The sequence below is a fragment of the Lynx rufus genome, unplaced genomic scaffold, assembly GCF_022079265.1.
Source record: "Lynx rufus isolate CCGP_SWC_20201006 ecotype Redwood Valley unplaced genomic scaffold, mLynRuf1.p SCAF_13, whole genome shotgun sequence".
Lineage (NCBI taxonomy): Eukaryota > Metazoa > Chordata > Mammalia > Carnivora > Felidae > Lynx > Lynx rufus.
In genome coordinates this window covers 30,351,758-30,376,923 of record NW_025814827.1, presented here as the reverse complement: position 1 = coordinate 30,376,923, position 25,166 = coordinate 30,351,758, and the positions used below count along the sequence as shown (strand labels likewise).

Sequence of the window (25,166 nt, the reverse complement as noted above, 5' to 3'; positions counted from 1 at the left end):
ATATATGTCATTATGCATATCTCCAAATGTATACCTGAAGAATGTATAACACTAAGAGTAAACCCCAAGGTAAACAATGGATTTGGGGTGTTATGATGTGTCAGTATAGGTTCATCCTTGGTAACAAATGGACCATGCTGGTGTTGTGATGTTGATAACAGGAGAGTCTATACAGGTGTGGGGGCAGAGGGTATATGGAAAATCTCTGAAACTTCCTCTTAATTTTATGATGAACTAAAACTGCTCTAAAAAATAAATTCCTTTTGAAAAGGTGGTGTGGAGGGAAGGAGCAGAAAGCACCAGCATCTCTCTCTTCACCTAGACAACAACTGCACTGGCAAATCGGTTCAATACAATCATTTTGGAACTCTGCAGTCTGTTGAAGGCTTGCGAGTTCCAGAGGAAGGCCTAATGGCAGGTAAATTGCTGACAATTTTGATCAGTTTCAGTCCTTACCACAGTAGCTGCAACCCACTCCTCACCCCTAGCCACAGAGGAGGCAGTTGTGTATGCACATGTTCCTAGAGCAGCTTGCACACAGCTTGCAGGAGTTGTGGGGGCAAAAAGGACCCTGTCCTCCAAATACCAGAAATCGGTGCTCTGATCCCCAGTTGCTGCTTCCAGCCACAGAGGTGTAGACAAAGAGGTGGGCAGTCGTTGTTTCACTTCACCCACTGTTGCAAGCTCCACCGAACTCCTCCCCTGACTTCCAGGAGATTTAAAGGGCTAGCACCCTTTTCCTCCCCACTCCCTTCATTTTTTGCTTTTTTCCCTTTTGGGAGCCAGACATAAAGACGGAGACATTTAAAAACAACTGCATATATGAGGAAAATTAGAAAATTACTGTGTATGTGCAGGGAAAGGCTAGAAAAGACCCAAGAAGACCTTACTTAGATTTACACTTCGTGCTGATCCTTGGCACAGAAATGACTTCTGGCCACCCAAAACCCAAAATAATAAAACAATAACAAAAAATAACAAACCCTGGGGAAGGGGGAGAATCTGACTTCTAGGGTTACCACATCATTAGATTCAAATGTCCAGAGTTCAACAGAGAATCACAGGGCATACACAAAAGCAGGAAAGTAGGGCCCCAAAAGAAAAAAATTTTGACATAACCAGTCCCTAAAATAGACCTAATGGCAGATACACCATTAAAACAACTGTTTTAACTGAGGAAGATGTGGAGAAAGTCAAGAAAATGATGTGTGAACAAAATGGAAATACCAAGAAAGAGAAAACCTAAAAGGAAACAAATTCTGGAGCTGACAAGTAAAATAACAAATTCACTACATGGATTCAAAGGTAGATGTGAGCAGACAGAAGAAAGAATCAGCAAACTTAAAGGCAGGACAATAGAAATTATCAAGTTTGAGGAAGAGAAAGAAGATTGAAGAAAACCAAACAGAGCCTAAGAGACTGATGGGACATCATCAAGTGGACCAATGTAAGCATCATGTGAGTCCCAGAAGACGACAGAAAGGTGTAGAGAGAATATCTGAAGACACAATGGGTGAAAACTTCCCAAACTTGAGGGAAGACATGAATATAAATATCCAAGAAGCTCAGCAAACTCTAAGCAAGGTGAACTGAAAGAAACCCATAATGAGACACATAATAATTGAACTTTCTTAAGGCAAACAACAACAACAACAACAACAATGACAACGACAACAACAACAACAAGAATCTTGGAAGTAACAGGAGAGAAGGGACTGGTCACATATAAGGGATCCTCAAGAAGATTATCTGCAAGGTTCTTATCAGAAACTGTGGAGGCCAGAGACAGTGGGGTGAGATATACATAGACATAGACATAGACACACACACACACACACGCACACACACACACACACTTAAATGGGTGTTCCTTTTTAAATTTTTCTAATTTTTTTTTAGTTTTATTGTTTTATTAAATTCCTTTATTTATTTTGAGAGAGAAAGAGAATGACACAGGGGCAGAGAGAGAAGAGGACAGAAAATCCCAAGCAGGCTCCACACTGTCCGTGCAGAGCCCAATGTGGGGCTCGATCCCATGACCTGTGAGATCATGACCTGAGCCAAAGTCAGACACTTAACCGACTGAGCTACCCAGGCACCTCATGGGCTGATATATCCAGCAAAACTATCCTTCAAAAGTGAGGGGGAAATTAAGACATTCCCAGGGAAACAAAAGCTGAGGGAGTCTTTGACTAGTAGGCTGTTCCTATAAGTGATGCTCAGGGGAGTCCTGTAAGGTAAATGAAAGGACACTAGACGATACCTCAAAGTAATATGGAGAAATAAAGAACTCAATAAACATAAATACATGGGCCATTATACAAGCCTGTATTACTGCAGCAAGGGGTTTTTACTTTCCATATGATTTAAGAGACTAATGCATTTAAAGAAAAAAAGAACAATTATTAGTATAAAAGCTGGTATTACTGTAACTTTGGTTTGTAACTCCAACTATTGTTTTCTTCATAATTTAAGAGACTAAATGCCCTTAAAGGAATTATTTATGTCTTTGGGCATATAATCTATAAAGACATAATTTGGTGACATGAACAACTAAAAGGGGTGAGGTTGGAGCTGCAGGCATACTTTTTGTATGTTATTGAAGTTAAGCTGACATAAACTCATTGTAACCACAAAGAAAACAGCTACAGGATAGGCACAAAATGCAATCAGAAAGGAATTTAAACATTTCACTACAAAAATCAACTAAACACAAAAGAAAACAGTAATGAAGGAAATGAGAAACGATAAAGCTACAAATTATAAAGAAAACCAACAGCACAATGGCAGAAGTAAGTTCTTCCTGGTCAGTAATTATTTCAAATATAAATGGATTAAGCTCTCCAATTAAAAGACAGAGATCAGAATAGACAAAAACACACGGTCCAACTATGTGCTGTCTACAAGAGACTCAATTGAGATCCAAAGACATAAACAGGTTGAAAGTGGAAGGATGGAAGAAGGTATTCCATGCAAATAGTAACCAAAAAAGAGTGGAGGTGGCTATACTAATATCAAACTTTTAATCAAAAAAGTTTACAGAGAAGGAGGAGTGTAGATACTCATAAAAGGTTTAATACAGCAAGAAAATGTAACAATTATAAACATTTACACACCTAATGATGGATTTCCAAAATACATGAAGCAAAAGCTGATGGAATTGAATCAAGAAATAATAATAGTTGGAGACTGCAATACCTCACACTAATGGATAGAATAATCAGACAAAAACAATACAGGGCTTGACACAATAAACTGAATAGATTTAACAGACAGGTGCAGAAAATTTTACCTAAGAACAATAGAAAACATATTCTTCTCAAGTGCACATGAGGTATTTTGCAGGACAGACCATACATTAAGCCACAAGTTTCAAGAGATTTCAATAGGCAGAGATAATACGAAGTATCTTCTCTGACCACAATAGGATAAAGTTAGAAGTCACTATCAAAAGGAAGACTGAAAAAATAAAATTGTGGTTTTATTATTGAAATTAAACATTTTTTATAGAGAGAGGTCTCAAATTACTAAAATCAGAAATGAACGTGGGGTCATTCTACAGATAAAAAGGATTATTTATTTCTTGAGTGGGGCTCAAGCTCACCCAAAGCAGGGCTCACACTCTCCCAATGTGGGACTCAAACTCACCAACTGTGAGATCATGACCTGAGCTGAAGTCAGATACTTAATGAGTGGGCCAACCAGCACCCTCAAAATAAATAAACTTAAAAAAAAAAAAAAAAGGATTATAACAGAGTACTATGAACAAAGAAAAGCCCTGGACACAATGGCTTCACTGGTGAGGTCTAAAAACATTTAAAGAAGAACTACTACCAATCTTTTGCAAACTTTTCTAAAAAACTGAAGTAGAAGGAACACTTCCCAACTCATTTTATGAAACCAGCATAATCTTAATACTAAAGACAGATGAAGACACTATAAGAAAATTATAGACCACATCCCTTACAAACACTGATGTAAAAAAAAAAAATCCTCAAAAAAATACTGGCAAACTGAGGGGCGCGTGGGTGGCTCTGTCGGTTAAGTGTCCGACTTTCACTCAGGTCATGATCTCACAGCTTTTGAGTTTGAGCCCCACACTGGGCTCTGTGCTGACAGTGTGAAGCCTGGAGTCTGCTTCGAATTCTGTATCTCCCTCTCTCTGTCCCTCTCCTGACTTGTGCTCTGTCTCTGTCTCTCTCAAAAATAAGTATTAAAAAACATTTAAAAAAATACTGGCAAACTGAATTCAGCAGCATATTAAAAGGATTATTCACCATTACCAAACAGGATTTATTCCTGGGATGCAAGGATGGTTCAACATACAAAAAACTAATCAATGTATACATCGTATCAACAGAAGATAGGAAAAAAAACCCCACACGACCATTTCAATTGATGTAAAAAAAAGTATTTGGCAAAATTCAACACCATTTCAAGGTTAAAAAAATAAACAACAAACTGGGGATAGGAAGAAACTACCCCACATAATAAAAGCCACATGTGACAAACTCACAGTGAACATTTTACTCAAAGGTGGAAGACTGAAACATTCTTCTAAGATCAGAAACAAGGCAAGGATGTCTGCTTTCATCACTTCTATTCCACCCAGCACTGACTGAAGGTTCTAGCCAGAACCTTTAGGCAAGGGAAAAAAATGCACCAAATTGGAAAAGAAGAAAATAAAATGATCTTTTCAGAAAGTATGATCTTACATGTAAGAAAACCCTAACAATCACACACACACACACACACACACACACACACACACAACTCGGAATAAGTGAATTCAGCAAAGTAGCAGGATAAAAAGTCAACACCCAAAAATCAGTTGCATTTCTATACACAAACAACAAACAACCCGGAAAGGAAATTACAGAAACAACTCCATTTCCAAAAGCATCAAAAAGGATAAGTTACTTAGGAATTAACTTAACCAATGAGGTAAAAGCCTTGTACAATGAAAACTACAAAACACTGCTGAAATTAAAGACATAAATAAATGGAAACACATGCCATGCTCATGGGTTGGAAGCCTTAATATTGTTAAAACATCTATACTCTCCAAAGTGATCTTTGGATTCAGTGCAATCCCTATTAAAATCCCAATGATGCGTTTTGACAGAAATAGAAAAACCATCCTAAAATCATATGGAATTTTAAGAGACCCTCAATAGCCAAAATAATCTTGAAAAAGAACAAAACTGGAGACCTCATTCTCCCTGATTTCAAAACTTACTACAAAGCTATAATAATCAAAACAGTGTGCTACTGGCATAGAGACAGACATAAAGACCAATAGGATAGAACAGAAGGCCCAGAAATACACCCTTACATATATGGTCTAATGATTTTTGACAAGGGTGCCAAACCATTCAATGAGGAAAGGACAGTATTTTCAACAAATGGTGCTGGGAAAACTGAATATCCACATGCGAAGAATGAAGTTGGATCCTTATACGAGAATTAACTCAAAAGGGGCCAAGGACCTAAATATGAGACCTAAACACAATAAAAACTCTTAGAAGAAAACATAGGGCAAAAGTTTCACAACTCTAGATCTGGCAATAATTTCTTGGATAGGACACTAAAGGCACAAGTAACAAGGGAAAAATTAGGCAAACTGAACTTCGTGAAAACTTAAGGAAAGACACTATCGACAGTAAAAAGGCAACCCAGAGAATGGGAGAAAATATTTGCAAATCATATGTCTGATATGGGATTAATATCTCAGTTATATACAGGATTCCTAAAACTCAACAACAAAAATAACCCAATTCAAAAATGGGCCAAAGGCTTAAATAGACATTTTTCCAAAGATGATATACAGCCAGTAAGCATGAGAAGATGCTTAACATCATTAATCATTAGGGAAACGCAAAAAAACTACAATGAGATACCACCTCACACCCATTAGGATGACTACAATCAGAAAAAACAGTAATCTGGGGCGCCTGGGTGGCTCGGTCAGTTAAGCGTCTGACTTTGGCTCAGGTCATGATCTCACAGTTCGTAGGTTCGAGCCCCATGTCGGGCTCTGTGCTGACAGCTCAGATCCTGGAGCCTGCTTCGGATTCTGTGTGTCTCTCTCTCTGGCCCACCCCCACTAATGCTCTCTCTCTCTTGCTGTCTCAAAAATAAACGTTAAAAAATTAAAAAAAAAAAAAAAAAAGAGAAAAACCAGAAAACAATGGAGAGGCTGGCTGGCTCAGTTGGTACAGCATGCAGCTCTTGATCTTGGGGTCTCCAGACTGGGCGTAGAGCTTACTTAAAAACAAAAAGGAACAAAAAACAGCTAACAAGCATTGAAGAAGAAGGATGTGGAGAAATTGGAACCCTTGTGCATTGTTGCAGCGATGTAAAATAGTGCAGCTGCTATGGAAAGCAGTATGACAATTCCTCAAAATATTAAAAACAGAGTTACCATATTGTCTGGCAATTCCACTTCTGGGAGGATTCCTCAAAGACTTGAAAGCGGGGTCTCCAAGAGCTATTTGTATACCATGTTCATAGCAGCACAGTGAAAACATAGAAGCCACCCAAATATTCATGGGTAGATGAACAGAGAAGCAAAATGTGGCATATAAAACACAATGGAATTTTATTGCAATTAAAGGAAGGAAATTCTGCAATATGCTACAACATGGATGAGCCCTGAGAACGTCATGCTAAGGAAAATAAACCTGTCACAAAAGGGACAAATACTGTATGATTCAAGTTACATGAGGTACTTAAAGTAATCAAATCATAAATACAAAACATAGAATCATGGTTGCCAGAGGCTGGGGATAAAGGAGAATGGGGAGTTATTGTTTACTGAGTACAGAGTTTCAGTTTCACAACATGAAAAGTGTGATGAGGATGGATGGTGGTGATGGTCGCGCAATGGGAATGTATTTAATACCACTAACTAATACTCAATGGTTAAAATCGTAAGTGGTATGTGTATTTTGCTAAAATAAAAAATAATGTCAAAAAAAGAAAAGGAAAGAAAGAAAGAAAAGAAAAGAGAAGATATCTAGCAGAGCCCCAGCCATGGAAAAGTGCTAGACTTGAGGACATTAATGTTCCTATTTGCTGTGATTTTGTAACCTCAGGCATATTTCAATAATTTATTCAATATTTTCAAGTAATTTAACTTTTAAATTTTCATTACAGTTATTGATTTAGAGCAAAAGCCTATACTGGTTCCACTGTGATATATTTGTTGGGTAGAATCAGTATATAGTTTTGTGTCGTTTATCATCGAGTTCTTTTGGGGTTATTGAAAGCAAAAGTGCTAAAACCCCACGAAGGACTAAGGCACATCTCTTTTCCTTCCTTATAACTTCCTCTTTCTTCCATAGGGTTAATTAGCTCCACATGATAAACAGGCCTGAAACAAGTACTGAAACGGTGAATCGTGAAATGGACCACAAGGCTCAGCATCATTTGGACAGGGACTACGAGGACTCTGGATGGAAAAGGCCATTATTTTCTGCCACAGCAAATACAGCAGTATTACACACCCTTCATGCTCAGTGCTGTTGGCGGTTCTGTTAGAGTGGCAAAGTGTGGCTCACACACCACCATACTCCTCTCAAGCATCCATAGCAGATCCTGTTAATCCCTTTCCCACTGAGCTTGGCTGCAGCTCGGGACCCTGATTAGAATTAACACATTAGATGAAACCTCACTGTCATGCCTGGCAACTGAGGTGCTGTAAGCAAGGCCGCTGTGACTCCTGTCCTACCCACCGCCTCCCCCCACCTCTGGAACAGTACAAATGAGTTGGTATGAATTATGACACATACCAGCCATTTGCCTGTCATATCCTGACTACTAACAGATGATGGGCCATGCTACCCAATTTCAGATCAGCCACAAAGGGCAGTATGATTCCAACTTACAGTCTCAAAGCTTTTTTCGAACTCCAGAAGTTTAACTTTAGCTTCCTTATAATTCTTAAAGAACATACATAGTTCATACATCTCCATCATCAACAGTAGTGGGGAATCCTTTAAGAAAGAGTTTGAATGAAATTACAAAATCGTGAATTCAATCAATGCTATTTTATCAATGAACAATGCCAATCAATATAAGAGGTTAAAGTAAAAACATAAGTACTAGTAGTAACAGTTTCATCGTAGAATTAAGCCATATATGTTAAAAAGAAAGATTAAATTTATATTTCTTTTACCTTTTAGAAAAAAGATATTCAGGCCAGGTACACCTACTCAACAGTCCATTTTCTGTCTATTGTATGTATACTTGGTCCACTGCACACGAGCTGGAGATGTTCCACTAGATGGCACTAGGACACCTCTACATACACTCCTGGAAAATGGGCTCCAGAGAGCTGCCAACCTACAGCTGTCTGGGGCATTTCTATCACTTTGGTGAAAGCTTTTCAGTCAGAGGACAGGAGTTTTGGAATGAGAAAATATAGATCTGAACTATAAATATACTACTTACTAAAACACTTTGAGACCCTGGGGAAAGATACCTAAGTTCTACAAGCCCAAGCTTGTTACTGTATAAAATGAGGATAATACCATTTCATAACATCTTCATATAATACTGTCTTTGTATTGGATTATTTTGAGAACTGGCTAAAATAAATTTAAAGCTCTTTGCTAAATAAATGGTAGTTCTATTATCATTATTTGTTGTTGGCTAAAAAAACCCCAAAAAACCCAGGGTTACAACAATTGAAAAATCCAATGGGAATATTCTGAAGTAACCTTTTTAAACTCAGGAAAGAAATGAAGTGACTATCACTACCTTCAAGAAAAGGTGGAAACCTCTGATGAGAGTTTTGCTCTTCCGCCTTGTTAATAATGTTTTCCAGATGACTGAGAGGTCTTGAAGCTCCCACGTGTGGCCCTCCACTGAGCCCTGAATGTGTCCTGTTGCTTCCGCTGCAACACTCTCCTCCACAGATGTGATGATCCAAACACAGAGACAAGGAATAGTACTGGCACCCTGCCATTGGATAAAAACTTTTCAAAATAAAATAACAATTGTGTCTGAATTACCTGACAGAGGGAGTTGGGAATTGCCAGCAATGCTACAACCATGGATGGATATGTCCTGTTTAGAACAAGTCACCTCACCAACAATAAATTGGTTAAAATAGCTTGAAAAGCCTTCAAACATGAAATAAACACTAATAAACAACAAGGGATTATTATAAACTATTCTGCAGAGTGTAACATGTCAAAGGACCAAGAGACTGAGCAGGTATACATGGAAGTTGTGGAAATACGAAGTATAAGAAAACAAGACAGCCTTCCACAGAAAGGCTGATCAAGGGGCTGGCTACAGCATCCCACTTCTTTGCTCAAGAGGCAGGGTCCCTCCTCTTTGCCAACCAGGAAGCAAGGCTCTGATCACCCGAGTTATTGAGTATCAACGTACAAGAAAGTGTACTATTAGATGGCCTGGAGCCTAAGCTGGAAAAGCACAAAAGTGACAGTGGCCTTGAAAACACAGGCTGGAGCCTCACATCATCACCCCACTTCCTCTCTGATTATCAGCCTTCCCAGTCCCTCTCCACTGTTCCTCTTGCTCTCTGGGTCCTTAATTTAGGTTTTTCATTATCCTCACCTGGAGACATGAGGCCAAGACACTAAGGATAGGGGCCTGTTGTTTCACCGCTTCAGCTAGGAGCCAGGACCCGGAGTTTGGCTCCTCCGAGCACTGGAGCAGAACTTCAAAGAGATCAGTCATCTCTTCTTTGTTTCCCTGGAATTCCTGGGGGGACCTGTTGCAGACTTGATCACTGTCCATCCTGGAGTTGGACACTAAGGGCAAGTTCTCAAAAGCCAATCTTAAGTGGTCTTCAAGGACAGGACTGAAATATTGAAGAAGAGATTTCACCTAGAAAACAGACGATTAAAAAAGACAACTGTCAATTTCACCCGGAGCTGAAAAATGTTAGAGAAAAGCAGAGGCAAATTGTTCTTTCTCACCCTGAACTGCGTGCAGGGGAAGTGACCATGGAATTTTACAAAGTAATTTATTGCTTTGGAGTGAATTTCCATATTCAATCTGGAGTCACAAAAACCTCTTCCTTCAGCTCTTTAATACTAATGATTAGTCCATTTTTAAAAAAAAAATTTTTAATGTTTATTTATTTTTGAGATAGAGCATGAGGGGGTGGGGCTGCAGAGAGAAAGAGAGAGAGACACAGAATCTGAAGCAGGCTCTAAGGTCTGAGCTGTCCGCACAGAGCCCGACGCGGGGCTCGAACCCGCGAACCGTGAGATCACAACCTGAGCCGAAGTCGAACACTTAACTGACTGAGCCACCCAGGCACCCCTAATGATTAGTCCTTTAACTGAAGCCAATCCACTGAAATCTTAGTAAAAATAGTAGCATCATATAAAACAAAAGCCTAGGTATACACAACAGAAAGAACACTACTTTTCTTCCCAGAAGTCTTCTAATTTCCTCTTCTTGAATAGTTGGGAACAAATGGTGGCTTACCTCCTCTGGGTGATAGTTATGGAGTTGACTGTGAATAATGAACTGTAACCAATCATTTGCTTTGGCACATTCTCTGAGATAAGATGTGCTCAGTTTCACATTGTGGATCCTGCAGAACTGTACCGCTAATGCCCACTGGCTGCTAGATTCACTAGATATCCTGTAATTGGGCAGTAGAGGAAAAAACAAACTTGTTAAGATATAGCTTTAATTTTAAACTGGAAAATTAGTAAACACTAAATAAATTTAACCACAGCATATGTTCTAAAAAGCCTTTCAACAAATATCAATGTTTAGTAGGCTGTTCTGGAAAACAGTGGTGGAAAAAAGAGGACTCCTGTACCCATAACACAAAAGCTTTCTTAGTATACTAGCAGAATTCATTGCTTTTATCAGCCAAGTATCTATCAGTAGATATAGTAGCTATATACCATCTTAAGGAGAACTGCATAAACAGTCAGTCAAGACACTTCCTGAGTGCTTAACTGTTTTTGCATGATTTACAGTATCAGAGTGCAGACAAGTGCATGGGCTTCCTAAGCGGGGAGTACCTGTTCCTAGATCAGGTGCGTTCAGAGTGGTATGGCTATAGACAGGGAGTACCTGTTCCTACTGGCAGCAGGAAACTGCTGAAAACAGAGCCACTGACAGCAGGTATAGGAGAACAGTGTGCCTCCCCACAGTCTGGGGTCACCCCAGGATTACCCCAGGTGGCGTAGCACAGAGGAAAGATGGCATAAGTGTGTATGTAGAGGGGTTTTTGTGGATAGATGGTCACCTCAACTTTCATTATCAACTAACATACATTAGGAAGAAAAAATTAAGGACATCACTTAGAGTCAAATTTTGTGAGATCCATCCCACATCTTCTTAAATGATTTCAATATGTGACACTTAAGAGATTCCTCTGACCAGCAGGACAGTGGAGGAGACAGAGCACTTTTCCATCTCTTGGAAACTCTATCTCTAAAGAGTGAATAATTATCTTCACCCTCCTTTTACTAATGGCAAGAAGAAATTAAAATCCTTGTCCATTTACCAAGTATCTGCTATACGCTGGCTGAGTAAGAAGACTTGAAAGGATTGATAAAAATATGTGAGGCGTTAGAAGAAAGACTAGGCAAACACAGCTTGGAAGATTAAAGTTTGCTGGAAAAAAGACTGAGGTTGCAATTCAACAAACCTATTTATTTCCTGCTGCTGAATGCTGCTCCATATACCTTCTTCTAAAAGAATAAGCAATTCTTCTATGGTTGCCTTTTCACCCATAGCCAGTTTAGATAGTTTTTCAGCTGTAAGAAATATAAACAATAAAATATGGTGAAGAGAAAGGGTCAGGCACTGGGAATTTCTGTTTGAAGAGTGTGGCCTTGGGCCATTTCAGAACCTAATTAAAAGGCCCAAAAAAGTGAGATAAAGTGCAAACATTCTGCCGGAAAAGAATGAGACAGGAAGGTAATTGTTTCTCCCCCAACCACTCATAATCCAGTGCCTCAGACCTATTCATCCCTTGTCCCCTGAATAAAACAAACCCCAGATAGAAAAGGTGCTGTACCTAGAGACTCTCTGACACAGCTGTACTGAGCATCTTCATTTCTACACTTGTAGCTCAAAATTATATTGGCCACTTTCATATCAACTCTGAGCTTTAGGCTGTCGAGGCCAAGCAGTTCTAAGAAACAAACACACGCAGCTGCTATTGAAGGTATGTAGAAGGAGGAGAGTCCTAAAACATAGGCCTCATTGCCTACTTGCTGGACCCTGAAAAAGGAAGAAATCAAAATCACATCAGGATATGAAAATTGTTTCTCAACAGGAAGAGCAGCTAGAATTACACAGTGATACATGAAGCGTCAGACACCTATGATTTCTGCCCCCTGCACACACCCATTTAAGTTCTTGGCAGTTTTTAGTTGTCTCCATAGCTCCCCATTCCCATACATTTCACCTTCTCCTAAAACACCTGTTTATAAGCCAAATTATTCTTGCTTCCAACTTCATCCAAGGAACACAGAACTTCTGAAAGACTGTCAACTTGTGATCTTATCAATTATGAATATATATACATACTACCAAGAAAATTAATGCCAATTAAACTTGACATATTAGGTTTTAAAATTTCTTTTTAATGTTTATTTTTAGATAGAGAGCACACACACATGGGAGGAGCAGAGAGAGAGGGAGAATCCTAGGCAGGCTCCATGCTGTCAGTACAGACCCTCATGCGGGGCTCGATCTTAGAATTGTGAGATCATGACCTGAGTTGAAATCAAGAGACACTTAACTGACTGAACCACCCAAGTGTCCCCATTTATATTAGTTTTACAAGCGTAGACAAATTTCAAGGACAGATGCACACAAAAATAACCGTATTAATTTACTATGTAGGATGAAGACAGGAGACTCAGGGACTTTTATCTTTCATTTTTCACCATTCTGAATTACTTGAACATTTTACCATAAAAATGCATTACTTTGTTAGCTATAAGACAAATCAATAAATAAAGTAAATCTATATTTAGCTGATTATATAAAATACTTCTCCAAATTCTGTACTTTATAAAAGTGAATTATAAAAAATGAAGATCATAAATACAGAATTCACATCTTATTATATATACAATTCCCTCTTTAGAGGAACCACTAATATTTGGCAAGCTCCTGGGTCATTTTTCTCTTTTAAACAGAATTTTAAAAGACATAAAAAGAATCTTTTAATATTATCTTTATTATCTTTTTTCCTATTAACAAAGATACACTAAATTCCCCACACTTGGGATATACAGAAAAGCACAAAGGGGAAAAAAAATAACACTAAATTACTAGCCAGATATAATTATTTAACTGCGATATGTTTTCAGAATTTTTTTTCAAATACATGTGAAAAATACTCAGATATGCCTTTTATTAAGAGTACAAATTATGTTTTAAATACTCACAGCTGCTTGGGAGTCTTGCTCTTGGTTAATTCCTGGACCAGAAAAGTACCAAATGCAAACGAAGGCCGTCCATGTTGTAAATAATAAGCAAAATTCAGACGTTCCACTATAGCATACTTATTAACCAGGTCAGGGCTAGAAAAATGCGGGAGATGACTCCCTGCATCTGGGGGGAAAGTAAAGCAATATTAATCCTCTTCACTTCACCATGATCAATTCCAAATTTGTACGTGGGAAACTTAACTCTGCAATGGTAAAAGTTCCTCACAGAACTTATTTTATATGCCGTAATTCTATATTTGATGATCATTTAAGTTCACAATGGCAATAATCTTTTAGCCTGTAAAATCTCTGCTGACGATCTGCACAAAGAGCTTTACAATTCATTCATGCAGCTCATAACACAATGAAATCCCTTCATAACGTATTTATATGAGTCCTCTATTCACCAAGGCCAACTCACTATACCTTCCTCCAGTAAACAGTTTTAAGAACATCCTTTTCTTCATATTAATACCGTTCTACAATTTCCGTTTATCACAAGCTATAGTTTCTGATGATGTTTTCATAGAGGACCTTATTAGCTATATGATAATACCATCTTTCTAAGATTAGCAGAGTAGCTCAGTTTAAAGTTACTCTGTGCCCATGAAAATAACAGAAAAAAACATTTTTTCCTCTCTAGAGAAATCTGAAGTCAGAAGATGTTTGCATGTGACAAGTTAGTATGAAATAACCACTTCTGTCAAGCCCTAATCTTTAATTGCCTCTTAGGCCACTCACTACCTATAAAAAAAAAATGAAATAACATTTTTGTTTTCTTCTAAATGTATATTTTTAACATTTATTTATATTTTTGAGAGAGAGAGAGAGAGAGAGAGAGAACACCTGTGCATGCAAGCAGGGGAGGGGAGGAGAGAGAGGGAGACAGAGAATCCCAAGGACTCCGTGCTTTCAGTGCAGAGCCAAATGCGGGGTTCAAGCTCATGAACTGTGAGATCATGACCTGAGACAAAATTGAGTTGAATGCTCAACTGACTGAGACACCCAGGCACCCCTGAAACCACATTTTGAACTGTTAAGGAACAAGTTCTTGGAAAACTTCATCTGCTCTTATTTTCAAAGTTCAAAGCCTATTTCTGAAAAAAAAAAAAAATTATCCTCCAAAAAAAAGGATTTTTTATACTGTGACTTGGTTCTTAAAGAAAAAGACAGACAGACAGACAGACTTGAAGAGAGGTGTCTGTCATCTAACAAAGCTATTACTTAAAAGTCTACCACCTTTGAGATTAAAAAATTGTCACATGCCTTATCTATATTCTTTGTGAGAACACAGTGACTTTGGTAACTTGTAATTACACATAAAACTGTTCATTCACTCATTAAATATTTGCTAAATACATGTGAAGTATATAGCACTGCCTGGCACCAAATCAGCTAACTTCAGTTTTTAATTCAAGTAAGACCGTGATCTTTTAGCAGCTGAGGGCTAGTATGGAGAGTGTATACAAGAAAAAATTCTACCCAAAAGGTAATTTTCTCTGGCCTGACACAGAAGCCAAGTCACCTCGCAGTCACTCTACATCTCTTTTCAGTGGTAAGGCCATATGAAAAAAAAGTATAAACATTCTAATTAAATACAATTCTCCAATCTCATAAATCCACATTATGTTTTTATAATTGTTTCATTTACTTTATGCTTTATTTCTTCAAATATTTCCCAACACCAGGCAGGGAATATGCCTTTAACTTCCTCTCTTTTCCCCAAGTGTACCCAGTACGGTGCTCAGTCTCCAAAAGGGGGTCAGGATTCTGGTGAAGTTGTTGGAGTTGGAGGCATTAGAACAGCACACGGGAATCAGTCTACACTCTAGTAGTAACTTCACTGAGATTAAGAAAGTATTTTCATTTGAGAATGCAATACGCACTACTATATTCAGCCATCAACAAATATGTATTGAACATCTATTACAGGTCTGGCACTGCACGAGCTCTGGGCACTAGGTGAGTTAAATATATTGAAATTTGAAATTACAAAATGGACACATTAGAAAATTCATTTTTATGCATGTCCATAAATATTTACAGGGTATACATTATGTGCAAAGTGCTAATCTGAAGCCTACTTTAGAGTAATATCGGCAGAGACACCACAAGTACCATGACATTAAAGGCTAACCCTAAATTTAAAAGTAAAAAAGAAAAAGTAGAGTTTAAGCATGGCACCAAAAAAAAAAAAAAAGATCAGAGAAGTGCTTCTGGTCTAAAAAGAACAGCAATGTGCATGCCTCTGGTGCTTACCATGAGCCAGGAGCTCCAAGAGCTTTGTCTCCTGTCATTCTCATGTAATACGTGAGGTGGGCACTGTTATTAACCTTATTTTGTAGGGAACTGAAGAAAGCTTACATCACTTACCCAAGATCGAGCCAGGATTTGTCTAAAGCCAACACCTATGCTCTTAATCTTATTTATAATACTATACTGCAAACAGGGATTTTTGGAAAGGGAGAAATTTAAGCAGATAGATAATACAGATACACTTTAGGATAATACATCTTATATTTCTCGGCAAGAATAGCACTAGTGATGTATTACAATTACTTTTAACTCACGAAATGTTTTCAGTTCAGTCTCCTAGAAAATGTTTTCCATCGGAATGCATCTTTATTTTTAAAATGGAAAGCAGTGAGGGGTGCCTGGCAGCCATCAGTTAAGCAACCAACTCTTGATTTCACCTCAGGTCATGATCTCATGATGGGTCATGAGATCGAGCTCTACACTGGGCTCCACACTGGGCATGGTGCCTACTTAAGAGTCTCTCTCTTCCTTTCCATTGTCCCTCCCCCGATTACCCACTCACTCGTGCACATATGTTCTCTCTCAAAAAACAAAACAAAAAAAAAGCAGAGAAAAAAACTGGATTGGCCTTACATAAATTAACTTCTACTGTCAACACTGCTGAAATACTTAACTTCTAAAGCCCTAAATACCTATAATGACTTACCTCCTATAGCCAGTGTGTTGGCAGATTGCCAGCCAAACAATCTGCTAGGATCAAAGGGCAATAATGACTGAAAAAGGGGAGAAGTCAGAATTAAAAGTTAATCGACTCTAAAATAAGTAAACAAAACTGTATGAAAAGACTTCACAGGTAGTCTGCTTCCCTTCTTCAACCTTATCTTTCTGAACATAAATTCTCTCAGCCCAACTTACAAAAAAAAAAAAAAAAAAAAGAATGCATGAGACACTTTCCTATGTTAATAAAAAAAGAACTGGCTGTGTTCCTTTTACAGACTCCCCTCACTTCAAACTACATCTGCCAAGTGTACTCTCTTTCGGTTCAAACAACATCAATCATAATGTAAATGGATTTTTGAAATACTTTTGGAATCCAAAAGCAAGAGAAGAGGCTAGAAAATGTTACCATGTAAACAAGACAATGTAAGCTAAGGCAGGACTAGAAAGGAAAGAGGAAAAGTAGATCAAAGGTTAGAGGAATGTGGTGAACGAACCACCACTGCCATCAAAGAAAAAAGAGGGCAGGAAGTTGTTAAGCCAGTCAGAAAAGGTTTGAAAGCTGGGAGCCATAGCTGTTTGAAATTTCTCTAAGCCAAAGATTTAGCAAAGATGATCAACAGATGGTAGAAAAGATAAAGGAGAAAATAAAACTTTTAAGTCAAGATGTGAGTGGCTAAGGAAAAAGCAGCTTTGATTTAAAATTAAATAAGAATTTGTGGTCTGTTAAGGAAGGGCTAATTTTCATAAAGTAATACGACTAAAAAATTGCATCAGTCAACTTGAGAAGAGAACAAAGAACAACCTGAATCACTTATGTTCTAGGCTGATTGAATCCACTTTAGGCAGTGCAACTGCTTTGGTATAATCCACTTAAAGTTTATACCAGTGCTACTGGTCTGCAATAAGATAAGAAACTTGCAATAACTTTAAATCCAGCTAAATGCTTCCTGCTTCAAGAGTGTCTTGCTACACAGACCAAACAACAACAAAAAAAAACACAACAAAAGCCTGCTGAACTGAACCGTGTACTTAGTAACATAGATTTATATAATAGTTCAAGATCCTAATCTCATCACATCCCAGCAACAAGCAGTTCATGGAGTGGCACCCACATGGGGAGTGAGCATTCTGAGCAGGACTACTCTATAAATTAAGGACTGTTCACACTGGAGAAATTTTGTACCTTTATATAGTGTTTATGTTGAATTAAAGACCCTAATGGGAAATATGCGCACCTAAAGAAAAAAAGCGAAAGCCCTCTGAAATGAGAAATGAACAAAAGAATTGTTCATAACAGAAGATCCCTGAATAGGTTTCAGGGTATATGAATTCCTCGAAAATATATGCAAACTTATACATATATGTGCAGTTTTTCTGGGTAGAGGACTCACATTCTTAAAGAGGTTTTGTCCTGAGAATGGTTAAGAAGCACTGATTTAAATAAACAAATAACTCGATTCACTGAGAAGAGAGAGACCCAAGTTATCTGTGTAGAATGCTTTCGATGAAAGCAGCAGACAAGTATGCTGGCCAACTATCCCCTGTCAGATCCATTTCCACCTTTCCCCTACAGAGAACTGCATTGCCCAAGCTCATTTGCCCTTTGGCTACCAGTAGGGTTAGCCCAGAGAACAACATGGATACTAAAGGTGGGAAGAGGGGAGAAACCAGGTATTTTTTTCCTTCTTTGTTTTCTGGGGTATCTCCTCCAAGGTTCCAGCTCCACCTTCTGTTTCCAGCTCTCATTAGACAGCCAGGTTGTCAGATTAGCTCCCAGAGACCGCTCCAGCTTCTGGGTTCTGATAACACCACTTTCTTGCACTGTTCTTGCAGCCTTAGGAGTGTTGACGGCTTCCTTCTTCATCAGTTTTTGGGTTGTCTCACCAGGGCATGTTTGGATTCTCCTTTCTGCTGTTACTGTGTAATTTCCTATTTGAAAGACCCAGGGTAGGGGCAGCTGGGTGGCTCAGTCGGTTAAGTGTCTGACTTCGGCTCAGGTCACGATTTTGCGGTTGAGGAGTTTGGGCCCCCACACGGGATCTGTGCTGACAGCTCAGAGCCTGGAGCCTGCTTTATTCTGTGTCTCCCTGTCTCTCTGCCCCTCCCCTGCTTGCACTCTGTTTCTCTCAAAAAGAAGTAATAAACATTGAAAGACCCAGAGTAGGTTTCTGTTTTCCTGGCTGAACCTTGACTGATACCCCTCAATACTATCCACCTAAATACTGTACCTGCATAAGGTGGTAAAGTGTAATATCAGGTGGCAGGACATTAGAGGCAGTATACTGTGGGAATAGAGCAGTTTTTAGCTTGGGATAAGGAGTTAATGCCATCTTCAGTAACTGGGGATCTACTTTCTTCAAACAGGTCTCATTTTCATCATTCTGAACAACCTAAATAAAAAGATCACATGGTACAGAGTAAGGGTTTTCTCTTTCCCAAATTTAAGTTTTTTTTTCACAAGAATGAAACAAGGTTAGCTTGAAAAAATACATGGAAGTGAAAAAACCAATGGTCAAGGAGTTAGAAGCCAAGAGTTCTCATTCTGGTTCTAGGAAAAACTAGCTGGTGACCCTGGGCCAGATATTCAACATCAGGCCTCAGTTTCCTCATCTATAAGATTAGGAAGTTCAACTAGATCAGTGGTTTTCAAACTATATGTGAAAAAACTGTTTGAAAAAAGGCTCTGCTACTAAAATGTTTAGAGTATTTTTTATTTTTTAAAATTTTATTTATTTAATTTATTTAGAGAGCACATGTGTGAGCAGGGGAGAGGAGCAGAGGAAAAGGGAGCGAGAGAGAGACCATCTTAAGCAGGCTCCACACTCAGCATGGAGCCTGACATGAGGCTCAACCCTATGACCCTGGGATCATGACCTGAAATGAAATCAAGAGTCAGATGCTCAACCAGCTGAGCCACCCTGGCACCCCTTAAAATATTTAAAGAGTAAATAGTGAATATTTTTAAAGGAAAAAGAAAACCACTTGACTAGATGACTCCTACCTAGGTTTTTCTCCCTCAGTGCTCAAGTTATTCTATGACTATTTTTTGACAGGTGATTATAAACAGAGGAATAGATAAACATATGAATTAAAATACATTGCAATAATCTGGAGGATGTAGTATTATATTAAATTAGCATCAGTAAGAAGCTTTTAAGGATTAGATGTTAAACAGCATCCTTAATTCAGTTCCCTCTAACCAGGCATACTATACTTACAAAGAAGCAGAGATGGGCAAATTTCCACTGGGTCCCTTAAGAGTTTATATGGATAGCTAAAAATTATGATTTCCTTTTTGCCTAAGAGTACAAATAGTAGACAGTAATTCCTAAGCCACACATCTAAAATACAGTTACTCCCAGGAGCAATCAGAAACTGACGCGCTATCCTTAAAACAAACCTGGAGTTTAAAAAACAAAGGTAGGGGCACCTAGGTGGCTCAGTCAGTTTAGAGTCTGACTCTTGATCTCAGCTCAGGTCATGATCTCACAGTTCATGAGTTGGAGCCCCTCCTAGGGCTCTGCACTGGTGATGCGGAGCCTGCTTCTGTCTCTCCTTCTCTCTGCTCCTCCCTTGCCTGTGCTCTCTCTCAAAAAAATAAATAAACTTAAAAAAATAAATAAATACCAGATATACACACACACACACACAATTGATTGTTTCTCTGGAGAACCCTGACTAATACAAGGCTTCTGAAATCCATAGAGAAAGAAAAAGAAAGAAAGAAAGAAAGAAAGAAAGAAAGAAAGAAAGAAAGAAAGAAAGAAGGAAAGAAAGAGAAAGAAAGAATAAAAAAAAAATCTCTACATCACATATTAGTTCCCTTTCAACTTAAGAGGATATAATGTAAAATATAAAACTTCATCCTTTGTTTTATGCTCTTTAATATAATGAGATACTTATAAGTAGTTATACATGAATATCACAGGAGATCTAGAAAATCCATAGATATTTCTGCTAAATTTAAAATCAGTCCTATTTTGCAATAACAGGTAAAAGTGCTATCCGTACCTGGCTGACACCCCCAGGGGCATACATTGTAGTAGCAAGGGCCAGGAGAGTATGTCCTTCCAACAGCATACTGCTTACACTGGCCTGGTTGCTGGGAATCAGTATCTGAGCATTTGCAAGGCTAGCCTGGAAGATCAATTTGGGATCTGGAAAACAAAAGAGTAGGTTTTTTTACTTAAGAGAAAGAGTTATATAATTCTGAGAAGAAAATTTTCACTATCCACAGTATGAAGGACTTTCTATGTTTAAAAGCAATAAGAAAACATCAAAAGGGAAAACAAGAGATTTGTCCAAATAAAAATAAACTTCTATTTAAACAACTGAGACAAACAACTGTTCAAACAACTGAGATAAACAAAAGAAAACTAAAAGGCAGTAATGAACTGGGGGGGGGGGGTAGGGGCGGCGTGGAATTTTAACAACAAATTAACAAATGATAACCTAAAATTAATGTCTTCAGCAAAGAGCTCATACAAATCAATGCCTGAAATACTGACTCTCACAGATAGACTGTCACGATGTGGGAGCTTAATAAACATTTGGTGGATGAATGCAGGCTAAAAAAAAAAAAAAAAAAAAGGATAGAGAAAATAACCAGAACAAAACACATGAAGACAGATCAAGAGTTGCCTGTGGATGATTATCTACCTAGGCTATCTACCTGCAGAGTTTTACCTTTTGATAGTTGTCTGTGGCGTCCAATTTTTCTTTACAATAAACATATTATCAACATCAAAAACAAACAAAAAAAAACCCCAACCCACATTATGAAAAAATTCTTTATATTGGAAAAAAACCCAGAATTACATAAAAGTGAAAGATTGGCTGTTGACATTCCTTGCCTGTGTTAGTGGCTTTGCCTGTCCCCTTTCCCAAGTGGAGTCTCTGGAATAATACCAGCTAAACCCTCAAGGGGGGCGGGGGTTACAGGGCTTTTCTGATTATAACCAGAGCAAAGCTCTCCTTCAGCAGCTCCACTACATAAGACAGAACAATCCAGACATACTGTGGTTTGTTTTTTTTTAAATTCCATCTGGAGTTACTTACTAAAAAATTCAGGGCAGACACCTGGAAGACAGACCACTTTTTCATAGAAAAAGGGTGTCATTACCAGAGAGCAGGAATTCACCCTGTGATAAACTGGTAAGATGAGATATATCCAGAAAGAATAAGCCTGAGGCTGAGGGGGAAGGGAACACTAGCACACATGCTGTCTGGCTTTTCTTGGCTGGCAAGAGGGCAACATTTTTGGTCTTCTGCTTTTTAAACAAAGCTTGAACCTAGGTTATAGTCAGATGTTTGTCTATAGACAAATGATTTATTTAGAGAACACAAATTACGTGCCATTTAACAGACCATTTAGCCAGACTTTTTTTTTTTTTTGTTAAGAGACAGAGCATGAGCAAGGAAAGGGCAAAGAGAGAAGGGGACATGGAATCCAAAGCGGGGTCCAGGCTCTGAGCTGTCAGCACAGAGCCCAAAGAGGGGCTTGAACTCATGAACCACGAGATCATGACCTGAACCAAAGTTGGATGTTCGACCGACTGACCCACCCAGGCACCCCCACATTTTTGTATTTAATACAGTACACCCATACCTGTTAAATTACTGGAAACTTGTCGACACTGAACTAAAAATTCAAACCAAGGGTGAGCTTCATATAATTCACTTTTTTCCAAAAAGGGACAATTTGAAGGATTAAGTCTGTATATAAAACAAAGGAACAAACTCTGGTTAGCACACAGGATAAGACGGTTACAATCATGTTTGCTCCAGATGATAACTAGCATTTAAAAAGGAATTTCAGAATTAAAAGTAAATATAATATACTCCAATCTTGTGTTGTGTTTTACTTATTACTTATGGTCTAGAAATAGAGAAAAATTTAGAGACAGATAATTTTATTTATAATGTGTTTACTTCCATGATGAAATTTTACCAACTCTGTAAGATTAACAGATAACTTGTCCTGTCATATTTTATTATTTTAAACAACAAAAACTTGTCAGCATTTTCAAACTTCAGAGGCTTTTAAAAACTTCCACAACTACAGAGAAGCTAGGACCAAGGAATTAAGTCTCAGGATAGATCCTTTGAATATATGACTTCTAAATCTTCTCTTACCAGCAGCTTTGGGGAAAACATTTCTGTGTCTAAATAAGCTTCAATGATACGAACCAGAAAAACACCATCTATTTGAATTCTTAGTCTTTAATACACAAAATAAAATAAAAAGGTTCTCCTTAGCACCTAAGGGTGGACTCTGGAATCAAATCTAAGTAGAATTAAATCTGGCTGTGCCATTTATGACAGCCATGTGCTGTAAGTAAGGCACTTGGCCTCTCTCAATGCTTCAGTTTCCTCATCTGTGTAATGGAGATTGGAATAACCACCCGATAGGCCTTTTGTGAAAATTAGATGAGATAATGCACGTAAAGTACTTAGTCTAGTGCCAGGAACACTGTAAGTACTCCTATATTAGAGACATAGTCTTGTTAGCACTGACCCAACAGCAATTCAGAGCAGCCAGAGTGATCTTGGGCAGTACACACTGATGTATATCTATCCATCTAAATATCAGTTTAAGAGTATACCTAACATACCTTGCAGTGGCTATGAACTCATAACCTTCTGTTAATCTTACAGAATTGTTTAGCACTCATTTGCCTGGTAATGAAGGTATCAAGTAACTCCAAGTTAACTTTCAGAATCTTCCTCTCTTTTAAACTTTTAAGGCATTTCTTTCATTTTATTCTTTGTAGTTATCTTATAGGTTAACAGACATGTTACAGGATTAACATCACCAAAAAACACATGATAAGCAGTTAGCTGAATGCAGCACTGAACTAAGGTACCAAGTATTGGAGTGAAGGGGCACTATTTCAAAAAGATCAGTATTCCCAAGGGAGTGTTGAATATTTTCCTAAAAGTCACATTCAGAAGTAGTATGGAAAGAGGAAATTGATTTGTGCTGCTCAAGGACAAATCAATTCTCAATACTCACTTGTAATGGTCAAGATAGACATAGAGAAGATACTGCAGACTGTGTTCCAAACAATAGAGAATGAAGTGAGAATGGAAATCCCAACCTTCTTTGGACCTGTAGTTTTGAACGGGGAGAGTATCTTGCATCACACCTCCAATGCGGTTCAGTCTTAGGAGGAAGAGTTCAAAGTCTTCTAGTTCAGACTGAAGAAAAATCCCACTCCTGTTGGGCAGGTTTCAGAGGTGGCAAGTTACCAAGTTGCTAGACTCAGGGCAGACCAAACCACTTCCATTGTGGAAGTCTCAGCTACTTAAAAATAAGGATTTACAAATTAAGACTGCCAAGTCTTGTGGTAGGGTCCCCTCCCTAATGTAAGAAAAAACAAACCTCAAAGCAACCTGGCTATATGTGTATGTGACAACATCCCTCACAACCTTGTAACAGGAGACCACTTAACCAGACTACATGTTTGTGTGTTACCATATATAGGAGACAAAGAAGTAAAAAGTATATAGAAAACTACACCACGTGGCGTTCAGGGCTCAGTTCTCCAGGGACGAACCCAACTGAGCAATGCTGGCAGGAATAAAGTTACTTCCTGGAAAGAAAAGCCTCAGCGTCACGACTATCTGTCTGAGATTCCTGCTACAGTCTCACTCTATAAATCTGTTCTGACACATATATATTTTGCTAGTTTCTGATGAAGACTGGTGCACCATCTTAGTATTTAAATGACAGTCTAGAGTTATCTTCATTATTTCAAAAACCCAATCTAAGCTATCTCCATTTTCTTTTTTTTTTTATTTTTTTTTTTAACGTTTATTTATTTTTGAGACAGAGAGAGACAGAGCATGAACGGGGGAGGGTCAGAGAGAGGGAGACACAGAACCTGAAACAGGCTCCAGGCTCTGAGCTGTCAGCACAGAGCCTGATGCGGGGCTCGAACTCACGGACCTCGAGATCATGGCCTGAGCCGAAGTCGGCCGCTTAACCGACTGAGCCACCCAGGCGCCCCGCTATCTCCATTTTCTTATGATTTTAACTAGAATTGCACAATCCACCGTGGCAACAGTGGTTAGCTCTTGAAATTAGATGTTTTAAGCACTGGGAATTTCCAAAATTCCCAAACAAAACCATTTAGAAGCTAAAACGGAATAATTTAAACAGACCAACAACAAGAATAGAAATTTGCATTTAAATATTACATTTTACAAATTTACTGTTAAATTTATATACTATACAGAGGACAATAGGAAATATATAATGTGGCATGTACAGAAACACTATGTAACCATCACCCAAATAACAGAATATTATACCTTGGTGTATTCTTCCCCCATGCATGTCCTTTGCTACCCCCAGAGGTAACCACTATCCTAACTTTGTAATAATTATTTTTAAAAAAATTTTTGTAATGTTCATTTTTGAGAGAGACACAGAGACAGAGACAGAGTGCAGGTAGGGGAGGGCAGAGAAAGAGGGAGATAGAGAATCTGAAGTAGGCTCTAGGCTCTGAGCTGTCCACCCATAGCCTGATGCTGGCTCAAACTCATGAACCATGAGATCATGACCTGAGCTGAAGTTGGATGCTCAACTGACTGAGTCATCCAGGTGCCCCCCTGCCCATTCCCAACTTAAAAAAAATTTTTTTTTGAAGTTTATCTATTTTTGAGAGAGAGAGAGACAGAGTGCAAGCAGGCAAGGGGCAGAGAGAAAGGGAGACACAGAATCTGAAGCAGACT

General features: G+C 38.4%; 1 protein-coding gene across 2 annotated transcripts in view; it reads right to left on the bottom strand.

The window, feature by feature from the left end:
* Positions 1–25,166, bottom strand: part of SPG11 (SPG11 vesicle trafficking associated, spatacsin) — a 93,496-nt gene that overhangs the window by 26,684 nt on the left and 41,646 nt on the right. For both annotated transcript variants that reach the window (XM_047075167.1, XM_047075166.1), the window contains exons 16-27: positions 23,443–23,646; positions 22,036–22,142; positions 20,439–20,584; positions 18,656–18,817; positions 16,414–16,480; positions 13,410–13,575; positions 12,026–12,231; positions 11,654–11,762; positions 10,471–10,630; positions 9,589–9,861; positions 8,764–8,964; positions 7,890–7,997 (exon numbers count right to left, since the gene is read on the bottom strand). In XM_047075167.1, coding sequence (XP_046931123.1) covers positions 7,890–7,997; positions 8,764–8,964; positions 9,589–9,861; positions 10,471–10,630; positions 11,654–11,762; positions 12,026–12,231; positions 13,410–13,575; positions 16,414–16,480; positions 18,656–18,817; positions 20,439–20,584; positions 22,036–22,142; positions 23,443–23,646 — 1,909 coding nt within the window. The remainder of the gene's footprint in view (positions 1–7,889; positions 7,998–8,763; positions 8,965–9,588; positions 9,862–10,470; positions 10,631–11,653; positions 11,763–12,025; positions 12,232–13,409; positions 13,576–16,413; positions 16,481–18,655; positions 18,818–20,438; positions 20,585–22,035; positions 22,143–23,442; positions 23,647–25,166) is intronic.